Genomic DNA, 20,187 nt, shown 5'->3' on the forward strand with positions numbered 1-20,187 from the left:
GTCAGTTAAGGGTACTGAGAGCTGTTTCCCCTCCCAAAGAGACCATACCCAGAGTGGTTTAGCAATCATCTTCACAGAGGACTCTGGGAATTGTAGCTCTGCAAGAGGAATAGAGGGCCTCCTAGCAGCTCTCGGAACCCTTAACCAACTACAGCTCCCACAATTCTTTGGGGGAAGCAGCGCCCTAGGTTGCTCCCTATCCAAGGTCTCTCTCTTACCTTGGACTCTGCTTTGAGATGCAAGGCTTTCTGGCTGGAGAGACCACCCTCTTCTCTTCAGGAGTGACTCAGTTTCCCACTTCCCTGCATTCCTTCCTCCTTTGAGAAGGAAGGGCTGAAACCACCCTAAAAATAACCAGATGCCAGCGACTGCTCCGGAGCCAACTCCGCTCTGCTTGGCCAGAAAGCACTGCTCCGATTCCAAGTTCTCGGCACGGTTCCCACAGTCATTTTTCATCTTCCAGAGTTCACAAGGGCCCTCCCAAAAGCCAGCAGGTTGCTGCGCCTCATTATTATCCTAATTACCTTGCATCACGGGAGGGTACGGCCTTTTTATGAAACATGCTGTTTGGCTGCAGCTCAGTCCTGATGGTTTTAATTCACATCCGTAAGTGAAGGAGCAGCTTCCAGAGCTTGCACAAAGACTATGCTGTGATTAGATGCCGGGTGCTTCCAGAGAAGTTGTTTGTCGATCATCCACCCTGATTTGTTTGCCATCACAGGAAGTGTCAGTCACTTTCCAGCACATCTTCCCATCACTTTCCTTCTTGCACAACCCAAAGCGGGTTTGATACGCAGGACCTCCCAACCAACTTCTCTCACTGTTTTAAGAATGGCTTCTAGCCAAGGTGACTGTTCTACACCCACGGTATGCCTCTGAACGCCAGCTTCTGAGGTGCACGGGTGTGGTGATTGCAGTTGTGTTCAGGCCCAGCTTCCCGGCTTCCCATAGGCATCTGGTTGGCCAGTGAGAACAGCAATTAATTAGATGGGCCTTTGGTTTGATCCAGCAGAGCTCTCCTTATGTGACATTGCTGGGGTGGAGAAGCTACACCCAGGGTGTGTGTGGAAAGCAACCTGCCATGTCTCTTTTCCTGGTGCTTGGGTCTCTCCCCCAACCACCATTCTTCTCTCCTGGCCAGTTAGAAAGGATCCCAACTGAAAAGGCAGGGAAAGAGCTCTGTCAGATATTTAGGAGAGTCCTTGTGTGCTTTGGGTTTTGAAAATCCAAAAACATGCCCTTTGGGTGGGAGTGGGGGAGATATAATTTACTAAAATAGGAATATAGGAAGTGCTTTATATTGAGTCAAGTTACTGATATATGTTGGAATAGCTTGGCCAGTAGAGCATGAGACTCTTAATCTCAGCGTCATGAGTTCAAGCCCCATGTTGGGCAAAAGATTCCTGCATTGCAGGCAGTTGGACCAGATGACCCTTGTAGTCCCTTCCAACTCTGCAGTTTTATAACTTGATGATTCTGCAGCAGCTGTCCATGATCTCAGACAAGATTCTCTCCCAGGCCTACCGAGAAATGGCAAGGACTGAACCCGAGATCTTCTGCATGCAAAGCAGATGCTAAACAGGAGGGAGGTGTGTGTTTGTAGCTGTAAAGGAGCCTATTTTGAAATTAACACTTCCGAAGGTCTTTGGCAAAAGCTGGCATTGGATCCCATGGGAACACATCCTTCTCTTGGCATGCTAACGTAACACAAACAAGTCGTAATTATTTTCCACTGCCAAATGTTAGTAGGGGTGGTGCAGACCTCTCTCTCTCTCTCTGTGTGTGTGTGTGTGTGAGCGCGCAGACACACACACATTTAAGACATTTAAGGGCTGCAGCTCAGTGACTGAGCATCCACTTTGCATACAAAATATCCCAGGTTCAATTCTTGGCATCTCCAAGTGGAGCTGGGAAAGCCACTTACCTGAAGCTCTAGATAACTGCTGCCAGTCAGAGCCATAGAAAACGATGAGTTAGATGAGTCAACGGTTTGTCTCTTGGCATAAGCAACCTCCCGTGTTCTACACACACCCCTGTCTCTCTTTGTGTGTGCGCACGCACACACTTATATCTTACCTCATACACACAAACACTTGCAGAACTAATTTATTGGGCTGGCGTCTCCGTCAGGTTTCGCTTGCCATAATGTATATGCATAATTCCTTAGGCTCGCTGTCACTCTGGCAAAACTAGTTTTGCAGGGTTTTGGAGCAGCAAAATTAAAAACAAACGCAACCTGTTTATTAAGAGGCAAAAGTACACACTGCCACCAGTGATCCTTCTTTCAAGTGGCCTACAGTTCTCGGGGAATGGTTGAAGCCTCTCCAAAGACGGGACTTAATGACAAGCAACGCTGCTTTCAGAATGGCCCTCTCTGACAACTTGAAGGTTTTTTTTTATCAGGATCTAAATCTCTTAATTGTTGGCAATATTCAACAGTGGGTGCTTCTAATGTGGATTACACAATCACTGCTGTTCTGCTTTTGGCCTATGGAATAGCAGCTTTCCAGATTTCTAATAATCTGGAGTTAAGCTAACTGTCCTTTCCATAGTGTGGAAGCATCCAACAGAATGAAGAGGAATTAAAGAACCTTTTAATGAGGGTGAAAGATGAGAGCACAAAATATGGTCTGAAGCTCAACATAAAAAAAAACTAAGATCATGGCCACTGGTCCCATCACCTCCTGGCAAATAGAAGGGGAAGAAATGGAGGCAGTGAGAGATTTCACTTTCTTGGGCTCCATGATCACTGCAGATGGTGACAGCAGTCACGAAATTAAAAGATGCCTGCTTCTTGGGAGGAAAGCAATGACAAACCTAGACAGCATCTTAAAAAGCAGAGACATCACCTTGCCGACAAAGGTCCGTATAGTTAAAGCTATGGTTTTCCCAGTAGTAATGTATGGATGTGAGAGCTGGACCATCAAGAAGGCTGATCGCCGAAGAATTGATGCTTTTGAATTATGGTTTTGGAGGAGACTCTTGAGAGTCCCATGGACTGCAAGAAGATCAAACCTATCCATTCTGAAGGAAATCAGCCCTGAGTGCTCACTGGAAGGACAGATCCCGAAGCTGAGGCTCCAGTACTTTGGCCACCTCATGAGAAGAGAAGACTCCCTGGAAAAGACCCTGATGCTGGGAAAGATGGAGGGTACAAGGAGAAGGGGACGACAGAAGACGAGATGGTTGGACAGTGCTCTCGAGGCTACCAACATGAGTCTGACCAAACTGCAGGAGGCAGTGGAAGACAGGAGTGCCTGGCGTGCTCTGGTCCATGGGGTCATGAAGAGTCAGACACGACTAAACGACTGAACAACAACAATCCAACAGAAATCATGAGAATGATTGTGAACCTGGAAAAGGTAATATTTTGTCTTCCCAACCTACAGATTTGTTTTTTGTTGAGGTGTCCCTTAACACAGCCACGTTTCAGACTTCTGTTTGTGAGCCTGCATGGATGTCCCTCATCATGCAGGCAGTGAGAAGATGAGACACTTAAAAATCAAATGCCCACTCTAGCCAAGAAAGGGCATTGCATGTGAACTGTAGGTGGGGGAATCGCTCCTCCAAAAGCACCCTATTTTGACATTGTGTGTTTTATTTATTGTTTATTTAGTTCATAAAATTTCCATACCACTTGATTGTAAAAAAAGGAATAAAGAATAAAACCACAAAATTATCAGAAAAACAGTTGAAAGACAGCTATTAAAAATATTCAAAAAATAATTTGAATCAACAATGAACTAAAAAGAAAAAGAAAAAAAGATTAAAATACACTTCAACATTCTACATATCTGGGTAGGCTTGCCTAAGCAAAAAGGGTTTTAGCATGCACTGAAAAGAGTACAATGAAGGCTCCTGGCTGATGTCAGTAGGCAGGGATGCTGCCACAGGAAAAGGTCAATTTCTTACAAATATTTTGTGGCAACTGTAACTGAAGCAGTCGAGCAGGCATACAATATGTGGGGTAAGACGATTTCACAGGTAAACTGGTCGCAAGTTGTTAAGGGCTTTATATAGTAATAATAACTCTTTGAACTTGGCCCAGCAGCAAATTGGCAACCACTGCAGGCCTCTGAACAAAGGTGTCCTTTGTTGTTAAGTCTTTTGCTGCAGCATTCTGCTTCCAGATCAAGCACAAGGGAAGCCCCACATGCTGCGCATTGCAGGAATCCAGTCTTGGCATGGCATATAGACAGTAGGGGAGCAGTCCTTCAGTGCTATCTCCTTCCAGGCAGATAAAAGAGCCCCAGTAGCCGGCGAGCACCTATCCCCAGGTATGCAACCAACCTTCAAAGACTGGCCCGATCCTTTTTTGAAGGCTCACCCAGACAGCCGCCATTGCGGTCAAGCCATCCATGCCAGCCACCAGGCAGAAGCAGCCACCATCAGTAGAATCTGTGGACCAGAAAGCTCTCCGGCTTGGTTGCAGAGGGACGTTTTGCAACACTCTACAAAGGAATCCAGCCCCATCAATTTGGAGTAGATATCCTCGGAGCTGCTGCACATGGTCTTGGTGGCACAGCCTTTCTGAAAGGTCACCGTTCTGTTCTCTGGAAAAGAAGGAAGACAGGTTTTTTTGGATTTTTCGAGGGCCACATTCCCTTCTGGGCAATCTTCTGAGGGCCGCATGGCAGTAGTGGATGGAGCCAGAGCAGAAAGTAGCCAGGGCAACTAATGGAAGCTTCGCCTTGTAGGGTAGGCTAGTTTCTACCCACACTTAAACAACCCTCTCCATTATCGAAGTTCAAGGACAGGCAAAAAAAGAGAGACGTGGCCTAGGGAGAGTTCTGTGTAGAGCATGCGACTATTAACCTTAGGGTCGCGGGTTCGAGTCCCAAAATGAGAAAGATTTCTGCATTGCTGAGGGGTTGAATTAAATTACCCTTGTGGTCCCTTCCAACTCTACAATTTGTTGATTTTATGAAGGCCAAATAGAGATACCTTGGAAGTCGAACGGAATCTGTTCCGGAAGTCCGTTCAAATTCCAAAACGTTCAAAAGCCAAAGTGCAGCTTCTGAATCTCCTGCAGCTAATCGGAAGCCTCGGAAGCCCCGATGGATGTTCAGCTTCCAAAAATCAGTGGTTTTTTCCTGGGGGAACGCAGGGGGGACGCATACCCCTAAACAATTTGTGAATCTAACTTTGGCCTCATTGAGGGGTGAAGTGTTTTGATTGTTGGAAACGCTTCAAACCAACTTCTGCACGCTAATGGTGTCCAGCAAGCTTCCTTCAGCGAGCGTACCTCTCCTGTACGTTCTCCTTGCTTGCTTCACCTGTGCTATCAGCAGAGTTATCTTCTTATCTTCTCTCACGCAGCGGGGGGTGTGCATGCCAGCATATTACAGACAACAGAGTCCGGCTTCTTTCTAATCTAGAAGTTTTATTTAACAAGGCATAAATCTACATTCCGGGAGAGTCGCAAGCCATGTTGGTGGCTTCTCCCTGCTCTCCGTTCTCCGGACTACAGAAACAGAAAGTATCACATTACAAAGTACAACAGTACACAGAGCATCCGGTGACGCTCTTCCTCCTGTGGGTGGGACAATCTGGTTGAGCTTGTTAACTCTAAAAGCTCCAAACCTCTACACCCCCTCTTGTCCCGCACACAGGGGCGTTGTAAGCATGCAGCTTACCCTACACAAACCCTCACAGAACTCCCCATGACGTTGGAAGCTCAGGGGCTTCGTGAACCCAACCCTCTGATTCACCTGACCAGGACAGTACTTCAGCTTCTCCCAGCTGGTCTGAACGCACACGTCTCGAAAGAGAACGTCTAGGTGTTTGGGTCTGGCCTTGACTTGTCCAGACTCTGCCGCCAACAAACAGAGTTGGTTGTCCTCCCAAACCATCACGGGCAGGCAACTCTGAACGCAGATCTCTTGGACCAAACACCTATAGAACTCCAGTTCCCTGCAAAGCACTGACAACGCACTGTACCTGGCTTCTGCACGAGAACGAGCAATGAGGCTCTGGCACCGGGACTTCAGCCCGCCTAGAGCTCCTCCACACTGTACAACCATTTCAGACACAGATTTCCTGTCCTCGGAATTTGCCCAACCGCCGTCGCACCAGCGCGTGAGCTGGGGCTCACCGGTAGCTGACAACTCCGGGCAAAACTCCTTAGTCTCCTGCAAACTCTGGAGCACTCTCACCATGCCATTCCAGGCATGCATGCTGGGATTTGCAGCCACCTTGCTGAACAGATCCACAGCAACTGCTATGTCAGGTTTTGCTCAACTAGGAAGGAAACAACAGCCTCCCAGGAGCTGACCTAAACACCTCGGGGCTCTCGAACTCAGAGCGTTCCCCGGTCTGACTGTCCTCACCTAGACACGTCTCCATGAGTGTTCTGACACTAGCACATTCAGACACTCTGAACTTCTTCAACGACTGCACTACCTTGCCAGTCTGATTGAGCAAGACACTACCGTCTTCGGCTCTGTCTACCTGCACACCTAGGTAAACACCAACAGGGCTTAGGTTCCTGAGCTGGAAAGACTGACCAAGCTCCTCTGCGAACCGTTGCACCTGTCCCCTGGTCTCCACCAGGTAAAGCATGTCCGCACCGGACTGCAGAACTAGCTCCTGCTCTGGACTTACTCCTGCCAGAAACAGGCAGCTATCAGCACAACTCTGGCTGACACCTAGCTTTCTCAAAGCTTCTTGCACGCCTGAGGACCAATCTCTGGCTGACTCCTTCAAGCCAGTGATTGCCTCGTGCAAACTCCACACCTGATTTGGCCCGTTGTCCTCGAACCCTGGCGGAGGTACCTCGTACCTCTCCTCATCCAGGTCGGAATCCAAACAGGCATCCAAACCAAAGTGGCTTGCCTCAAAGCTGCTTTGAGTCGCGACCGCTAACAGCATGCGCGTGGTTTCGCTTCTGAGAGAGGGCGCGTCCAGTACCTCGGAACAATGGACCCCCTCCTCCTGAGTGAAACCTCTGGCTACTGACCTAGCCTTGCACTGCAACTCGCCAGTTGCTACCGTCTTGAGTCTGTACACCCAACGACCTTCTGACAGCGTCGTGGTTGTGCACACACCCAAAGACCTCATTGAGCTTACCTGCTCTACCATGGCATCCTGCCATTTCTGGGCCTCACCTTGAGATACCCATTGCACCTTCACAAGGCTTTCCGGTTCACACTGAACCAAACAAGCACTCACGCTAGTGGCCGTGAACCTTTCGGGCAGAATCCCTTCAGTGGATCGTGCAGACTGCTGTGATACCACTTCAGATTCTCCCTCTGCTCCAGTTGCACTGGATTCCACCTGCACGTCCTTGACGTCAGGCATCTCACCTACAGACTTGCTGCGCCTGTGCATCCTAACTGAACCACCCAAGGATGACGTTGGCGCGCCTTTGGGCTCCTGCTTCACTCCCAAAGAACCCTGCTCTTGCTCCGGGATGAGACCTGCGCCAGGCTCTCCTGGAGAAGAGTTGCCACACAAAGAGTCACCATGCGTGGCCTGACTCCTAGTCCGTGACATAGGAGTTGCGGGTGCACTCCCAGGCTGCTGCCTTGGAGTCACCACTAGCTGCGCTGCACCCTGGTGATGGCCGGGAACTCGGCCCGAGCCACCAGCAGGTGCTAAAGCCACAGCAATACCCCCTCTTGGGGCTGATCCACCTGGACAACTGCCACCAGCAGGTGGCGCATCCTGTCCAGCACTGACAGGACCATCCAGAACATCAGGGCTTCTAGGGATGTGTTCCAATCCATTCTGCTCACAAAATTCAGCACTCCTGCTGACTAGAACCTGGGTCTGGTCACTATCTGGGCTAACTAACCTCCAGCTATGCAAGCTGGGTTCGCACCCACAGAAAGACACTTTCAGAACCTTGGTACCACCCAGTTCCACCCAGAACCCTTGTGGAAGCTCTGCATCCAAGAGCATGTCTTCAGTGGCAGCATGCAGCATCCTTTGCTGCCTCTCTGCAAGACCACATACCTGTGAAGAAAACAGGTTAGTCACACTGTGCTTACTCCCCCTCTCACGGAGGACCTGGGAACAGCCTACTCCAGTAGAAACCTGCTGTTCCACTGCAACCAGTGGTGCTGCCTCAGTTGCCTCCTTGAGCAACGCAGACCACATGTGGTGAGAGAAAGCATCAGCCAAACACTCAGAACAACACGCTCCCCCCAGGTTAGCTTCTGGCATCCCTTCAGAAACAGCCACATGAACCAGGGAAAAGGGACGCGTGGTTTCCCTTTCAGACGTGGGGTAGCAGGATGTCGACTCCTCGACCTTGCAAACCCTGCAATCAAGAAAGCTGTTACATGCCCTTAACTTGCACCCTTCAGAGAACTCAGGCTGCTTCAGCACACTGTCCCAGTGGCGACTTGCCAGCCTTTGGTACCACTGACACAAACATAAGTGGTGCACGGGCACACTGGTGCACTGAGCAAACATTCCATCAGTGCCACCTCCCCCTGTTCTGGATTGAGGCTTCTTAACAGCAAACAGCCCGTCCTGGCTGCCTTTCACGCGTAGAAGCATCTTCTGGCCCCTGCAAGCAGAACAGGTGATAAGCACAAAACAAACAGCAAAAACAATGGACAGAAGGTTTGATATAAACAACCAATACAGAGTTATGTCAACAGCCACAGAAAACGCCAGTTCTGTCCCTTGGATCTGTCCCTTGACTGTTAGCAAAAAGTCAAGCCTTTTCTTGCCTCCAACAGTCAGTTCTTCAAACTGCTCTGTAGAAAAAGAGCTGCAGTTCCTCACAAGTCCACCAGGAGGAACGATGACGATGCAAAGAGACGCTGCACAGGCACTCATCACTCGCAGCCCACCAGGGTTGGCCTTCGTTGCCACGGCAACTGCATCACAACAGTAGGCGTCCTCTTCCGCCTGGGCTGTGGTAGAGCTGTTGCGATTCTCATGGCCAGTACCACACGTCATGTCCTTGGCCTTATCTTCAGCCATGCACGTCAACAAAAGACCAGGTGCAGGCTACGTGCCAAAACACAGATCCACAGTCAAGGCGTTTACGCTGGCTTCAGACTTGGAAACAGCCCCTCCCTTTCTGGGAGCAAAGCCCACGGCGATCTGGCCCCCCTCCTGCTTTCCATGGCACTGTTGCTGCACAACAGCCATAAGCCGAGCTGGGGGCGAGCTTTCCAAAGCCACTTCAGCCAGTCCCTCAGCCCCAGGAAACTGGGCTAGGGTCTTCTTCCAGGCTTCACAAGCACTGGCCAGACCTTCCTCCTCACAGGCGTTGGCCAGAACATCAACGCTCTCAGGGAACAGCTCTCTGCATTGAAACTGTGAGGCTGGGGGTGCTTGCAAACAAAAGCTTCCCTCCTCCTTGCTGGGAATGCTATGGCTCCCTCCATCTTGCCCAGGGGTAGCGTACTTACGAATCTGTAGCTTCTTACCCGGCTCCACAGATGGGGGTTTCACCAGAGAGGTACAACTGCTTTTGCAGCCCTCGATCTGGGCTTCCCTGCTGCCTTCCAACCTCTGGCAGCAGGTTTTAGGCTCCTGAGCCATTCAGCAGACTGCTGAATGCTCCTGCTGGCAAAGCAAACTTCCCTGGATGCTCCATCACAGTCCAAGCCAGGGAGGCAATTCTCAGCTTGGCACACACGTTCTGGATCCTTGGAACTGCTGCAGAATCAATCCAGAATGGGGAAAAGCTTGGATCCATAACCTGAAGTGTTTTGATTGTTGGAAACGCTTCAAACCAACTTCTGCACGCTAATGGTGTCCAGCAAGCTTCCTTCAGCGAGCGTACCTCTCCTGTACGTTCTCCTTGCTTGCTTCACCTGTGCTATCAGCAGAGTTATCTTCTTATCTTCTCTCACGCAGCGGGGGGTGTGCATGCCAGCATATTACAGACAACAGAGTCCGGCTTCTTTCTAATCTAGAAGTTTTATTTAACAAGGCATAAATCTACATTCCGGGAGAGTCGCAAGCCATGTTGGTGGCTTCTCCCTGCTCTCCGTTCTCCGGACTACAGAAACAGAAAGTATCACATTACAAAGTACAACAGTACACAGAGCATCCGGTGACGCTCTTCCTCCTGTGGGTGGGACAATCTGGTTGAGCTTGTTAACTCTAAAAGCTCCAAACCTCTACAAGGGGCAGTATTTCTTTCTTTATTTACTTTTTAAATGCTTTGTTGAAATAAAAAGAAATAAGGAACAAAAATTCACCCAAAAAGTAAAAACAGTAATATATGTTACATCAGACCATGATAAATTCTTCTTGCGTCTATAATGTAAGAAGTATTTCAATATGAGTAGGAAAAGGAGAGTACCCCTAAAAAAAATTAGGGGGGGGAGCACTGCCAAAAATAGTTCGCAAACCGGAACAGTCACTTCTGGATTTGCGATGTTCGGGAGCCAAAACGTTCAAGAACTAAGCTGTTTGAAAACCAAGGTACGACTGTACCTGGTGGCTCCCCACTCCTGCATTGGAGCATTTTAGAGCAGCATAAAACCTGCATCACATTCCACCTATGGACACTAGAGGGCGAAATGGTCCTCTTATATTAAACCATTTCCTACAAGTAAAGAATGAGTGAGCAATCGAGGGGCACTACAAGAAACGGTGTTTCATTGCAGGTGTATTCTGCCACATGGCCTCGCCAATGCTGCCACATCCTTGCTGTCCGGAGGGGCTTTGAAACTCCACCAAAGCAGGACAAAAATAAACCGGAACGTTTGTGGCAGAAATAGTTACACGGTTTCAGCAGGGAGTTAAGAGATAGGCACTCATAGGAAGTGAAGCAGTGTGGCGTCCCCCAAACAATTGCATACTCAATCTATTGCAAACGGGATAGCATGTGCAAACACCTTGATAGTGTCAGGAGCACAAATCCATACAAAGGTGCAATTAAGAGGATGTCTTCAGGGGCCCTGAAATTGACCAGAATCTGTATGCTTCACTTTCGGAAGCTTATTTGGTATCTGGGTGACCTAAACCCTTTGCTTTGGCACTTTCTACACTTCTGATGTTGGAGAGGAACACTTAATCCATCCAAAAAGGAAGACTATGGGATGTTTGCTTACCCACACTTTTATAACACTTTTAACTGTCAAGGTTTCCCCCTCGCCCACTGAGAATACGGGGAACTGTAGTTTGTTAAGGGTACTGAGAATTGTTAGGAGACCCCCTCCAACCACCCTCACAGGACTACAATCCCCAGAGTGGCCTGAGTGAAAGGGCTGGTTGTTAAAACCACTTTTAAATCTATGGTGTGGGTGGTACAAAAGCAAGAATCTCCTGTCCTCAAAGGGACCCGGCTCCTTGTGTCTCTGCATGAATAACCGAGTTCAGATGTGACTAAAAGAGGGGACACCAAGAACAGTGACTTCACACAGAGAAGCGATGGGGCACCGCCCCTGAGAACAGGTCACTTGGCTGCATCCTCTCCGTCAGGAGTTTTTACCTAACTGACAGAGAGGTGCTACAGAATTTATTGCTCCTGGCACACTGGTACCTTGGTTTTCAAACGTAAGCCGTTCCGGAAGACCGTTCGACTTCCAAAGCGTTCAAAAACTGAGGCGCAAAGGGCAGTCTGCAAATTCAATGGAGAAAAAAACTCAGCGGAAGCCATTCGACTTCCAAGGCGTGTTCGAAAACGGAAGCATTTACTTCTGGGTTTTCGGCATTCAAAACCGAAACGTTCAGCTTCTGAGACGATCAAAAACCAAGGTACCACTGTAGATACTGATTGGGAGGGATCAAAGCTGTAACAAATAACCTCCTCTGTGTATGGAGACTCTCCTTGTAATTTCACATGGCCCTCAAGCAGTGTGTCCCAAAGGATGGATTCCTGTAGCAGCAGTTTTTCTGATCCGTGCTTCTCTGTAACTCTTTGAGATAAGGAGCTGCGCCCTCTTTAGCATCTGATCAGGCCCACAGGCATGCATCCCAGTCCTCAGCCACCTCTGTATACGCACCCCTGCCACTTCCTTACCTCTGTCGAAGACACGTACACACTGATCCATGACTCCTGTGCAATTTAAAACTTGCAGTCTGTCCTGAGCGCACTCCCCATGCCCGGACTCCTGGCAGGTATAGCATTGCAGCCCATTGGGTTGTCCAGAAGTTATGACTGCAGAGTAAAAAAGGAGGGACTTCAGTGATGGTGATCTATTCAATTTCTTAAGTCACCTTTCTCCAAAATGCCTCGAGGCGACTTACAGAAATGATGGGTTTTACGCAATGCTGCACCAGCGGGGTTCTGCTGGCACCTCTCCTCTGCACCGGGCTCCGTACTCAGACTCCCCCCACCCCCCGATGATGCAACATCATACACATGAAGTCATAGAATCGTAGAGTTGGAAAGGACCCCACGGGTCATCTAGTCCAACCCCCTGCAATGAAGGAATTTCAGCTAAAGCATCCCTTACAGAATAGTGCATGCAATGCGCACCAGCGTGTGACATGCGCTAGACCCCCTCAATCTTGGGCACAAGACAGCACCTCTATCTTCTGAAAAATGAGTACAACAGTGCAATCCAATTTTTACCTAAATTAAACATTCCGTGAATTTCCTATTTTTCAAAATATTAATTTGGAAGATGCGTGACGACTCTCCTGCAGCTCTGTGTCCTAGATTGTTATTATTTGGCATACAGGCAGGATCCTACACCCAGGTGGTGCCTACCTGACAAAAGGTTATCAGAGCACGGCGATTGTCATTTACCTGGGAAGCTCCTGTTGTTGCAGTTGGAACTGCTGCAGACCTTTTGCTCAGCAAATGCAAAATCTCTCCCGATCTGGTACGCCACCAATGTGTCCTTAAAGGAACTGCCTCCACATCCCTTTATGACGGGTTCTGTTTCTTCACCTGGAGAAGCAATCATCAGGTGATGTCCACACACAACAGGACCGTTTTTGGATCTAAGAAATGCAGCTAGTAGATTGTTTTCCAATGGACGCTCCACTTTTAACTCCATTTATTATCTCACTAAATACATATTACAGCTTCTCCATATACTGTGTATTTTTAAATTTGCATGGTGGGTGTTGTTTTGCTGTTCCGTGGAATAGCTTCCACAGTATCCGCTGCCCTTTAGCATTGAGGCACTGTTCCTTTTTTTGCAATTGGCTGGAAGTGCAATTAAAACAGATTTCACCTAGAACTTAATATAGTTCTATATTATCCAGCAATGCCAATGGCCAAGATCCATCTATGTCTACTCAAAAGTAAGCCCCTTTCAGCAAAGGTCTCTTGTAATTTGAAGTTTCCAGTTAGCTGGCTCCACTCATTTCATTGCATGGATATGGGTTAGTGGTGCATTGCCCCTTAATTGCCCCATATTAGTCCGTTTCCGTTCCCCACTGTAGCAGAGGAGAGGAGCAAATTATTTGCTTCCATCTTTTTTCTTTCCTTTCTTTTATGGCTAAATAGCTCTCTTTCACTAGAAAAGGAGTATAAAAATATGCAAGGAAATTAGTCATTAAACTACTGACCCACCAAGCAGGAAACAGAAGCCCTCTAACAAGGGGCAATCTATCATGAATCCAGCAGGAATAAGTAAAATGGTAAGAACAAAAAAAAAACCAGAAAGCATTTAATTAAAGGAACAGTTGCCTCTAAAGGTTTCCGTAGTGCTTTGCCTGTCCAGCCTAGAAAGACCAGCTCTGCAATTGCATTTTATTGCAAAACACACACAGTCTTTAAAACACAGGAGAGCAACTCAGAAACACTTGAAATATGTTTTTCCACCACCAACACCATGTGCATCATTTGCAAGGCTGATTGCTCTGCAGGTTGCGGTTGCAGAGGTTTCCCTGCACCTATTGGCTAGTGACCATCACATCCTTAGCGATGCCTTGCTCTCTGCTATCAGCTGCCTGTGTGCTTTGAACGCTTTGGTACCCACTTGGCAATACCTGGCAGGAAGCGCTGGGAGATCTGCACGCACTGGTCTTCACTCCCATAGCATGGCTCTGTGGGCGCATTGTGGCCACATTCAGCTGCGCTCCCAATGCAGGTTTGACACTGCACACCATTTTTTGATCCGTTTCTGTGAACTGTTGGAAGCAACAGTGAGCAGCAGGGGGAGGGAAAGAGATCATCAGATTCCAGCCCATTTCGCCACCTGAGGCAAAATGGGAATTGCCACCTACCACCCCCCTCTCACCCATATGCCCACCATTTCTGCCGCCTCTTAGCAAACTTGGCAAAAGCCAGAGCACTCCTCAGAGCATTGCCATTCGGCTCCTCCCCCCCGGGGGGTCACCTGATCAGCAACATGGCGTGCAGGAACATCCTGGCTGTCACCAAACTCAGCAGGAGCCAGGTTGCTCCTCAAAGCATTCCACCCGGGGAAGATAAGCAACAACACTGTGTGCCGGAACACCTCCCTCTTGGCAGCAGAAGAGGTGGGGCGGGCAGAATGCCGCCTCTTGCATTTCTGCCACCTGAGGCGGACTCTTCACCCTGCCTCATGGGCGGGCCGGCTCTGTCACATCCCCTAATTGGAGGCCGTTCTCTGTGTGTTCCCTCTGGCAGATGATGTGTGATGATGAGAGAATAGGCCTTTTCCGTAGTCTATCGAATGCTATCCCCATGAAGGCTTGCCGGGCACCAACACATAATTTTTCAGTGTTAACCTTTTTCTTTTCAGCAGTTGGTGATTGGTTTCTTTTTCCTTGGGGAGCTGTTCTGCGGTGGCCAGACCTATGTTAGGGGGGTGGAGAAGTTGGGTTGCAAGTTCTCCATTAATTTCAGCGTGTCTACTCAGAGTAGGACTGGCATCGGATACAACGCATTAGGTTTCGGCTTTCAATTGTTATGTTTTTCGTGTACTGTATAGCTTGCTTTACTCTGTCGCTTTGAGACACTTGTGCAAAGAGGAAAACAAGGAGGAGGAGGAGGAGGAGGAGGAGGAGGAGAAGAAGAAGAAGAAGAAGAAGAAGAAGAAGAAGAAGAAGAAGAAGAAGAAGAAGAAGAAGTTGTTTTATTATTAGGAACTCATTAAGGAAAATGTTTTATCAGCACAAGTATTCCAGCTTGCTCTTACAGAACATTATTCCCTCTCCTGCCCCTGAATACTATTGTGCCCCCCACAGATTGCAAGCCAGTTTCAGGGAACACACCAAGCGAAAGGAGAGGGAAGCCCCACTCTGCTACCAGAAGTCCTTGCATGGACGTCCACCAGCGGGACTAATTAGTTGAATAGGCTTGTTGTTGTTGTTATTTATTTTTTATTATTATTACTTTATTACATCTATACAAAAGAAAAAAGAACATTGAATAAAAAACAAACAAACAATAACCAAAGAATAACAATGTTAAAAAATTACATGTTGAATTCTTCCTAAAAAACCACAAAATGCATTCAATTAATGCCTTCCTATATTTCCAATAATTCAGTTGTAAATAATACAAAGCAAAACATAACATCCAATTCTATATTTCATATAAATAAATTCTATTAACCTTTAGTAATACTTCTTTCTTCCTTACTTCTGTCCATACTTGTCTATTTCTACTATCTGTTACTTCCCCTTCCCTTACGGCTTCCACTTGTCTTCATCCTAGGTTGTCAGTCTGTCTCTTCTAGTTTACTACTTTAGTAAAAAGGTAAAGGGACCCCTGACCATCAGGTCCAGTCGTGTCCGACTCTGGGGTTGCGGTGCTCATCTCGCTCTATAGGCCGAGGGAGCCGGCGTTTGTCCGCAGACAGCTTCCGGGTCATGTGGCCAGCATGACAAAGCCGCTTCTGGCGAACCAGGGCAGCACACGGAAACGCCGTTTACCTTCCCGCTGGAGCGGTCCCTATTTATCTACTTGCACTTTGACATGCTTTCAAACTGCTAGGTGGGCAGGAGCTGGGACCGAGCAACGGGAGCTCACCCCGTGGCAGGGATTCGAACCGCCGACCTTCTGATCAGCAAGCCCTAGGCTCTGTGGTTTAACCCACAGCGCCACCTGGGTCCCTACTCTTGTGTAATTCTTCTATTTTATTTTCTTGTATTTTCCTTGCTAATTTTAGCTCCCAATACAGAGTACATAGAAATGGAGCCATTTGTTGTTGTTGTTGTTGTTTATTACTGGCAAAGCACTGAGGTGATGTTTTCATGAAAGTGTTTACCACTTCCCCGAACATAGCCTCACGGCTAAATTCAGATCACATCAACATGGGCATGCACCATTTCTGTACCACATACCGTCACGTCTCAGAGGCTGGCATAGATTGAAGGAGCAACAATACATCGACCAGCTTAAAGATCCCCTGTTCCCTTTCTGATAGCGGCGGCACAAATTCGAGTTGCCGCAGCCCAGTTTCACCGTTCCTGCATCCACTGCAAACAGAAGATCAAACGAAGGAGTTAACCCGTTGCCAGCGTAGGGCGCTATTGCAAGCGTCATTTTAGATTTGCAAAGGATGTTATGTCTGGTCCAGGTCCAGTGTAAATAATTTTGTAAATAAAGAAGAAGAATGAGTGGGGCCTTGAAATTCCCCATCGCTGGTGAGCAGACTGGCAGGTGCACAGGTCCCCTGGTCAGTTTTCACTTCTGTGATGAGATGTATTTTAATTAAAGTACAGGGATTTTTTTTTTTACGTTATAGCAAGAATTTAAATTATGGGAAATGCTTGAATTATGGGACTAAGCTGTCTCAGCCAGAGGACCACATTCTGGGTAACCTTCCACAAGTCACATGCCAGCGGTGGATCGGGCGAGAGGCAAAAGTAGTGGAGAAGCAAAGGCAAATTTCACCTTTGTACAGGAGGCAAGTTTCTGCCAGCATTCACACACCCTTCATTGTCCTTCACCCAAGGAAGCATTATCAGGGTCCAAGGACACATTCCAGCAAGGCAGACACACTGAAGCATAGTCTGGAAGGGCTGTAGCCTGAGAACAGTTGCAAGGGCCAAACAGAGAGAGTACGAGAGTCACATTCACCCACCGGGGCTGAGATTCCCTACTGCCACTCTGTAGCCTTCCATGACAGATGCTCAGAGGCCTGCTGCTTCCAACCATCAATGATCCCGGAGCAATGCAGAGCATCTTGCCCAACCCCATTTTCTCACCAGATGTTGGCCAGCTGCTGCCTCTTGTTAAATTTTGAGCAATGTCCATTGTTAAGTTGTGGGTGGACACAGCAGACGACACAGTGATTTCCAAACAGCTCTTGTTTATTCTCAGGCTGGAACAGAAGTGAGCTGAAGGGCTCAGCAACCTGCTTATATAGAACTCAGCTACAAAGCAACAGTAACAACTTTCTGTAGTTACCCAATCCCTGAACGTCAGTTTACAATCCTTCATTTGCATATGCGGACCTGAGTGAAAACTGCAGCAGAATGAACTATATACACACACCCCTAGTGGCCTAGGGTGAGAACTTCAATACATAACATCCATAAAGAGGTATGAGCCCCAATCAAATGGTCGCAGGACGCAGGTGGTGCTGTGGTCTAAACCACTGAACCTAGGGCTTGCCGATCTGAAGGTTGGTGGTTCGAATCCCTGCAACAGGGTGAGCTCCCATTGCTTGGTCCCTGCTCCTGCCCACCTAGCAGTTCGAAAGCACGTCAAAGTGCAAGTAGATAAATAGGTACTGCTCCGGCGGGAAGGTAAACAGCATTTCCGTGCGCTGCTCTGGTTCGCCAGAAGCGGCTTAGTCATGCTGGCCACATGACCTGGAAGCTGTCTGCAGACAAACGCCAGCTCCCTCGGCCTATAGAGCGAGATGAGCTGAGTGCCGCAACCCCAGAGTCGTCCGCGACTGGACCTAGTAGCCAGGGGTACCTTTACCTTTAATGCACTTCTGATCTCCTGCCACTGTCTGAATAACAGTGTCCACCTGTCCCTATTTTCCAGGGACAGTCCCAGATTTACAGAAGCTGTCCCAGTTTCCGATTTGGTCCCTGAATGTCCCTCTTTTCCTTAGGATGTCCTTATTTTCATTGGAGAAATGTTGGAGGATATGGGGTTATGCGATCCCCAAGCCAAGTAACTATGCAAGATTTAGAAGGCATCTGAAGGCAGCCCTCTATAGGGAAAACAAAATAAAAAATTCTTTCCAGTAGCACCTTAGAGACCAACTAAGTTTGTTCTTGGTATGAGCTTTCGTGTGCATGCACACTTCTTCAGATATGGCAGACCAACATGGCTACCCACCTGTAACTGGAACTCTATAGGGAAGGTTTTTTAAAAAATAATAATAATGTTTTCTTATTATGTTTATATGTTGAGAGCTGCCCAGAGTGGCTGGAGCAACCCAGTCAGGTGGGTGGGGTATAAATAATAAAAATGTTGTTGTTGTTGTTGAATGGGACATTCCTATTTTCATTGGAGGAAAGCTGGAGGGTATGCACTTACAACCAGCGTAGTCCTTGATCTCAATGAAGCAAGCGTCTTGAGACATCTCGCAAACCTCCACTTGGTTCTGCGCACACTTCCCCTTCTTGCTCAAGCACTTCTGGCATGTCAAGCTGTCGGCTGGAGAACAACACAAAGATAGTGTCTGCTTTTTCCATGCTACGTTAACCTGCACTGGGGGAGGCTCAGGCCCTCTCAGAGGCCCAGAGAGGCCATTTCCAGCTTTTGAGGTGCTAAGTCATAAGGACAGCTAGTAGTAGCTTGTTCATATAGTTTTAACTGATTTCATCATGGAATAAGCTTGTGGCATCTGACGGACATATTTCTCTATATACAATATTTGCACCGGTCTGATATTCCCCTGCTTTCATGGGTTCTAAAGGTGGGGAAAGGAAGAGGGGCAGGAAGAAAAAGCTGGAGGGTCCATATCTGTAGTAAGTGACTTGGAGAGGAAGAAAGGTCCCTGCGTGTGTGTGTGACAGTTGTAGTCTTCTGTGGACAGGGAGGGGGGAGCAAAGGGAGGGACTGGGTAAGACAGAGGATACAACCAGTCTAGAGAGCTGAACAGCTTGTCGGTTTCTTCCTCCTTAGTCTCAAATTCCTCTAAGATGGAAGAAAGGTATGGGCAAAAGCTGGCTTAGTTGCCCCTGCCTGTCATTGCCTCTGACTCTTCCTGTATTGGTGGGCTCTAGCGCCACCTACTATTGGGCTCCTTGCCTTCTGCCCTACCAATCCAATGCAAACCAACCACCACGTCAGCTTCGACTAATGTTTCAACCCCACCCCTCTGATCTTGGTGGGATCTGGGCTCAATGACGGCTTCAAACGTATGCATCATCTGAGAGTAAGCACTGTAAGTGCTGCTTATGGAAAAGAAAAAAAGTAACATGCATATGATTGCATTGTAAAGTTAGCTATATGGCGGTCGAACAAATTTACTGTGGCTTTTGCAAAACTAAAGTTGAAAGCTCAAATTTTGTGGTGGGTGGGGAGAGCCGGAATAGAGGAGCCCTTAATAAAATCCAATGGCCCCTTTCTCCGGCCCACAAGTTTTAGCCATATTTCTGACCCCCTCCTATAGCTGGTGACACAGGAAGTCCTATCGAGTTCAATGGGACATACTCTCATTTCAATGTATATAGGATTTCAGCCTAAGCGAGACAACACAAAAGGTAAGGGGTGTGTGAAGCTATTCTGCCCCTTCCCCTGTAATCTAAGTACCACAAAAGTCCACTTCTAGAGGGCTAGAGAATTAATTGCAATATATTACATAGCTGCATATCTTTCAGACATTTTAGTCCCCATCCACCAGAATTGCCCTTTGTTCAAGCCTTGCTGAAGTTAGCAGGGCTTGGCCCAAGAGATGCTCCCAATAGATCAACACACTCAGTTCCCACATCACACAATGTGCACATGCAGCCCGATGCACCTGAGACTTACCTGCGCCAAGGCAGAATATGAAGATCACAAGGGACACCTGAAACTTCATGGCAGCTTTGATGTTCAGATGAGGAGGAGGAGCAAACCTGGCTTGCTTCAGAGGTGAGGGCTTGTCAGGGAGCTGACTTCAGAAACACGGAATGAAGCTTAGGCAAAGGATGTGTTTGAAACCTTCAGAACAGAACAGGAGATGATGAAGGGAAGAGCTGGAAAGAACAGGGGGAAACAGGCTCTTTAGGTCTTTTACTGTGGGAAGGAAGAGCACTGGAAAGATGCACAGATGACTCTGTCCATAAGCGAATGATACAAATTTGCATTCAAGCGCCGATTTATTGATTGATTGCAATTATATCCTGCTCTTCCAATCCAAGGAGCCCAGGGTGGCAAACAGATATACAATTTAAAAACAATGCAAAAAAATTTTTAGAATAGTGGATGACATT

The 20,187-nt window shown here is 47.9% G+C and overlaps 1 protein-coding gene across 1 annotated transcript; it reads right to left on the bottom strand.

Annotated features, from left to right (window-relative positions):
• Positions 1-4,251: 4,251 nt before the first annotated feature.
• Positions 4,252-19,907, bottom strand: LOC117052412 (urokinase plasminogen activator surface receptor-like). The gene is made up of 7 exons (XM_033159310.1): positions 19,745-19,907; positions 18,305-18,424; positions 16,147-16,281; positions 13,864-14,004; positions 12,671-12,814; positions 11,939-12,076; positions 4,252-4,553 (listed from the first exon to the last, which is right to left on the bottom strand). The coding sequence occupies exons 1-7, from the start codon at positions 19,791-19,793 to the stop codon at positions 4,348-4,350; spliced, it is 933 nt and encodes a 310-aa protein (XP_033015201.1). The 5' UTR covers positions 19,794-19,907; the 3' UTR covers positions 4,252-4,347.
• Positions 19,908-20,187: the final 280 nt, after the last annotated feature.

The sequence above is a fragment of the Lacerta agilis genome, chromosome 8 (genome assembly GCF_009819535.1).
Source record: "Lacerta agilis isolate rLacAgi1 chromosome 8, rLacAgi1.pri, whole genome shotgun sequence".
NCBI lineage: Eukaryota > Metazoa > Chordata > Lepidosauria > Squamata > Lacertidae > Lacerta > Lacerta agilis.

Bases quoted from the DNA above. Each gene is read 5' to 3' on its own strand.
- LOC117052412 (XM_033159310.1), bottom strand. From the start codon at position 19,793: ATGAAGTTTCAGGTGTCCCTTGTGATCTTCATATTCTGCCTTGGCGCA. The intron at 16,282-18,304 runs GTAAGTGCATAC...TTCTGTTTGCAG, and splicing joins GATCAAGGACTACGCTGGTT to TGGATGCAGGAACGGTGAAA. The intron at 4,554-11,938 runs GTAAGGAAGTGG...CTTCTTTTCCAG, and splicing joins TGTACGTGTCTTCGACAGAG to AGAACAGAACGGTGACCTTT.